The sequence below is a fragment of the Egretta garzetta genome, unplaced genomic scaffold, assembly GCF_000687185.1.
Source record: "Egretta garzetta isolate BGI_Z169 unplaced genomic scaffold, ASM68718v1 scaffold232, whole genome shotgun sequence".
Classification (NCBI taxonomy): Eukaryota; Metazoa; Chordata; class Aves; order Pelecaniformes; family Ardeidae; genus Egretta; species Egretta garzetta.
Window position 1 is genome coordinate 400867 of NW_009258959.1, and position 5228 is coordinate 406094.

At 55.7% G+C, this 5228-nt stretch overlaps 1 protein-coding gene across 1 annotated transcript in view; it reads right to left on the minus strand.

Annotated features, from left to right (window-relative positions):
- Positions 1-3411, minus strand: part of RPS3 (ribosomal protein S3) — a 30030-nt gene extending 26619 nt beyond the window's left edge. Inside the window, exons 1-2 of the mRNA XM_035890179.1 lie at positions 3221-3411; positions 2890-3101 (exon numbers count right to left, since the gene is read on the minus strand). Of these exons, the coding sequence (XP_035746072.1) occupies positions 2890-3101; positions 3221-3411 (403 nt within the window). The remainder of the gene's footprint in view (positions 1-2889; positions 3102-3220) is intronic.
- Positions 3412-5228: the final 1817 nt, after the last annotated feature.

Genomic DNA, 5228 nt, shown 5'->3' on the forward strand with positions numbered 1-5228 from the left:
CCCCATCCCTGGAGGTATTTAAAAGAGGGGCAGACAAGGTGCTTAAGGACATGGTTTAGTGATGGGATGGCAGTGTTAGGACTTGATGATCTTAAAGGGCTTTGCCAACCTAAACGATTCTATGAACCTCCAATCTAATCGAGGAACAGCGCAGGTGCTCCACGCCCCATGCCAGCACAGATCCCACAGGAGGCATTTTTGCTGTTTTATATTGAAAAAAGCGTAGAGCGGGATAATGCCGTGGTGCCAAGTTTCAGGCTCCTCGGTTCCTGCCGTCCTAATCCCCAGCAGCGCGTGGTGCCTGCTCTCAGCAGCATCGTGTGGAGCTCTCAGGCTCTGTAACGACAGACGTCCGTGCCTCATCAGCTCCTCTGGACAGAGCCCCTCGAGCTGACGGTGCTCTCAGCCACGGCAGCTTCCAGCCGATGAGGGCTCTTCCCGCTGCTGCTGCGTTTCTCCCGCTACCTCTTCATGCGGCTTTTGATTTTCTGCTGGGAAGCTGGTCCTCAAGGGAAGTGAAACGAATGCCCCAGGGCACAGAGTGAAAAAAACACAGCCCGAAACCTCGATGTGCCTCCTCCCTACTGTGCTGGCTCCTTTCTGAGCTAGGCAATGAGGTGATTAAAAGCAATAATTACAGCAGGAGAAATACAGCGCCGGAAAATGACACCCCTTTTATATTTTTCACAAAGACGTCGTGCCGTACCGGAGCCGTAACTGCCGAGGAGCTTTTCCTCCTGCCAGCAAACATTTCCTAAGGGTCCGAGGCCCAAACATCGTGGTGGGATCTCTGGATGTTGCGCACAAGCACTTTCCCTCCTGCACGGGGGTGGAGGGGAACGCGTGGCTGATCATAGAATCATAGAATCATAGAATGTTTAGGGTTGGAAGGGACCACTAGTGGTCATCTAGTCCAACACCCCTGCAGTGAGCAGGGACACTGCTAACTAGATCAGGTTGCTCAGAGCCCCATCCAACCTGGCCTTGAGGCCTATATAAATATTTATATATATATATATATATATAAAAGCCCATATTACTCCCTTTTTCTCCCAAGCAGGAATTGTGCTTCTGTTGCTCCTAACTGCCAGAAAGCCGTATGGCCTAACGCAAATCCCCATCTCTGCTTTCCTCCACCCACAGTTTGGGAAACAGTGTGTAAGAGCACACGTTTATAAATACGTTTTCAGAATACCTTCCCTCGCCCGTGCTTCTGGTAATGGAAAACGTCAGCACCGGCCCCAGCTCCAACGGGAGGATCGCAGGACGCCCGCTGACATCCCACGCTGGCGCTGTGGCCTTTGGGGATGGATCACGAGCCCGGCCGGGTTCTGGGCTCAGCGTGGATGAAGTCCTGTGTAGATTGCTCTAGGAGAACCTGCTTTAGCAGGGGGGTTGGACTGGATGATCTCCCGAGGTCCCTTCCAACCCTTGCCATTCTGTGTGGCCCTGGCGAGCAGAGCCTTGGCAGGCGGCTCAGGGGCGTCCGTGCCAGCATGCACGCTGAGCCCCGCGCCCCATTGCTACCGCCGGCATCAGATGGGAGCGTGAATATCAGGGTTTGAGTGGTTTAACCGGCCTCTTTTTCCTTCCTCTTTTTAGTGCAAAGCCGAGCAGTTGGCACAGCTCTGCAGAGCTGCTTCTGCGAGGAGCGCAGGATCCATAGGGTTTCCCCACCTGGCTTCCTCCGGCGTAGCTGCCCCTGGTGACGTTCGTGCAACCAGATCAAACAGTTGCTGTGGACCCAGCGGCGCTGCTATAGGTGCTATAGGGGGGATGAAAGGATAAAAGGGGTGTTAGGGGGATGGAAGGATTGAGGGCAGTCCTGCCCAGAGGGACTTGGGGGTACAGGAGGGTGAAAAGCTGGCCATGAGCCAGCCATGGGCGCTGGCAGCCCAGAAGCCAACTGTGCCCTGGGCTGCATCCCCAGCAGCGTGGCCAGCGGGGCGAGGGAGGGGATTCTGCCCCTCTGCTCTGCTCTGGGGAGACCTCCCCTGGAGCCCTGCGTCCAGCTCTGGAGCCCTCAGCACAAGGAGGACATGGACCTGTTGGAGCGGGGCCAGAGGAGGGCTACTAAAATGCTCCGAGGGCTGGAGCCCCTCTGCTCTGAGGCCAGGCTGGGAGAGTTGGGGGTGTTCAGCCTGGAGAAGTGAAACCCTGGCAGGGGTTGCCCAGAGAGGGGGTGGAGGCCCCATCCCTGGGAACATTCCAGGCCAGGTTGGCCGGGGCTGTGAGCAACCTGATGTGGTTCAAGGTGTCCCTGCTCCTGCAGGGGGGTCGGGCTGGGTGGCCTCTAAAGGTCTCTTCCAACCCAAAGTATTCTATGATTCTATAGGGCCTGTTCCAATCGTTCCCTCCTCTACCTGCAGTGGTGCAGCCTGCAGCCCTCCACGAGCAGCCAAACGCAGCCAGCAGCTTCTCCAGCAGCCGCGGGGCCAGGGCTGCAGGTGAGCACCACACTGCACTCGCATCTGTGCAGTCCTCGCTGGCCGCAGGCTCGGGAAAACATTCCTTATTTTCACACTATTACGGTCGAGTGACAAAGCCCCGACTCTAACTACAGCCGTATCACCAGGCTGCGTGTAACGAGGCCATCAAACACCAGGCGCTGTGGCTGGGTGACGTGAAGTTGGCCGTACTCAAAGAATTTAACTGCCAGTTCGGTCTCTCCGTAAATGTGCAACACCTACGCTCAGTGCTGCCCTCATCTCTGGAGCGGGCACGCAGCCACCTGCCAGAGGACACACTGCTTCAGAACGTGAAATCTGTTAATGCTGCAGAGCGACAGAGATTTTTTCCGAGGGGTTCTGGGAATCTGGGGATTCGGAGGATGTAGGGTTTTCCCTAGTCGGGGGAACGAGGGAGGAGCAGTGCTCAGCCCAGCCTGACCGCGATACGGTGAACAAAAAGCAAAACTGATGGCGAGAGATTGCAGGTGGTGAGCAATAACGCGCCAGGCCTGAAAGGGCCAGAAATCAGCAATGGCCACGCTGTCTCCGAGACACTGTGCTTCTCCGTGGAGCTGGCCGGCCAGGAGGATGATGCCCACGCCACTTTTTAAAGGAACCGGGGGCGAGTACCGGTGAAGCGACTTGACAAGGCTGCAGCAGGAGCCCGTGGAAGGGCAGCTCTCCGCACCCAGACCTTTAGTCCCACGGCTGCGCCTCGAAAGATTTCAGCTGTCTCGCTTCCCGCTTTGGGCGAGGGGAAGCAAAACTACTTTGCAATGCAGAGAACGAAGACGAAGGCATCAAAGAGGCAGCATCCGTAGTTGTAATCCAACACCAGGGCTCCTCGGGGAGGCTTTCCGATCCAGCGCTGGCTGGCCTCCATCCTGCGGTTCCTTCTCATGGCCGTTGGCACGAGGACAGGCTGAGCACTAATGGGGCAAAACGCTCTCCGAGGCCCCATCGCCAGCTGAGTCCCGGGGTCCGAGCCCGTCCTCCACAAGATGTACGTCTGATTTTTGTAACTCACGCTTTGCCAGGCTGCCGGCTCAGTGAACACCCCGGGGCAGGAATTACTTCAGGCTCGGGAGCGGCGGCGCGGCAGCGGAGCGGGAGCCGTGCACGAGCAGCGACGGCAGTAACCCGGTTGTCACTTTGCGCTGCTCCTGCAGACAATTCGACACCTCCAAGGAACAGCACGAGAGCAGCAGTGATAAAATGGCTGTTCCTCTGCACACAAGGTCACGTTCTAGGACATTAACCAGAGTCCTCGGAAGCCGGCTTGCGAAAGACCCATGAAGAGCAAAGACACCTGACCAGACTGCAAAAGCAGAGCCGCGCACGTAACACCTTTTTTTTTTTCAAATCTCTTCAAAATAGCTTTAAAGAAAGGGCGAGCTCAAACCAGCGTTAGCAGTTTGAGTGGCTATTTGCTGTAGAAAACGAGCGGTTTCAGCAAAAATATCCGATGACTGCCATCCAGAAAGCTCTTATTTGCAGTACCTCAGCGATTCACATCTCTAAATAAAACATTCAAGCCGCAATACAACACAACTGTTGTGCAGGGGCTAATAAATAAATGAAAAGTATTTACCAAGCCTGCTTTTCTGTAGGAATAACACTCCTAACATCCTCAAATTATCTCCGTCTGCGTCTGGCTAGGACTTCAAATCAATAAATCCTCCCCTCATCCTCGGATGAGCACAGTCAGATCATTTCGAAAGCAGCGGCTGCAGTTCCCCGCTATTAGTCCTAACAGCTCTGCCAGCTGAATTAACACGAGATCCCCCTCGTTACCCGAGAGCAATCGCTCCGCCAGTGTCCTTGGGTAATAATTTGCACTGACCTCGACAACAGTTTGGGAGTAGACTGAGAACCGGCTGCGACGTGGGTTTCCTTTCCAGGCACATTAACTGCCTGGCATTCAGTCTTCCCGCCCCCAGAGTGGCTCCCTACTGCAAGAGCCGGGATGTGGCAACGTCGGTTGAGGGAAGCGGCGCTGATTTATGGTGCAGGGAGACCTGGCCTTGTGAAGCCAACGGCAATCGAAAGCCAACGACGACAGGACATTCAGGAGGCGAGAGCTGGGGTAAAGGAGATCACAACAACTTGTCTGGAGCCCCAGGCTGCTGGGGAGCGGCTGGGGGAGCTGGGGGGGTTCAGCCTGGAGCAGAGGAGGCTGAGGGGAGCCCTCATCGCTGCCTACAACTGCCTGAGAGGAGGGGGGAGCCGGGGGGGGGCAGAGGCGGTGCTGAGGGCCAGGGTTTGGGGGTGGGATGGCAAGGGGAGGGGAACGGTTGGGCTGGGGGAGCTTAAAGAGCTTTGCCAACCTCAACAACTCTATGATTCTATGACTTACTGACGAACCTCTCAGCCCAGCCACCTCTCCCCTCTGCTGCAGCCCCCCAGAGTCACTCCAAGCGAAGAATGCAGCGCTCCCTCTTTCCATCCTTAAACCATGCAGCTCCCGGGGCTGCGTCCTGCATCGCAGCAGGCTTCCGCTTCAGATCTCTGCAGGCTTTTCACCAGGGCGATGCTCAAAATGTGGCATTTCTGTTCTGCTCAGAAGTCTACCACATCAAAAATACATGAAGTTTAATATTTGGAATTAAATTTCTGGTAAAACTCTGGCAAAAAAAACCCCAAAAACCCAACATACTTTGGAAAAACTGGAGGCAGATGCAATGAATCCTGGATGCCACAACGCCGAAGTACTCTCTCGGTACCTGGAGTGAGGGAGAAGTCCCCACTACTGGCGGGGGCGGGCACAGAGACGCAGCG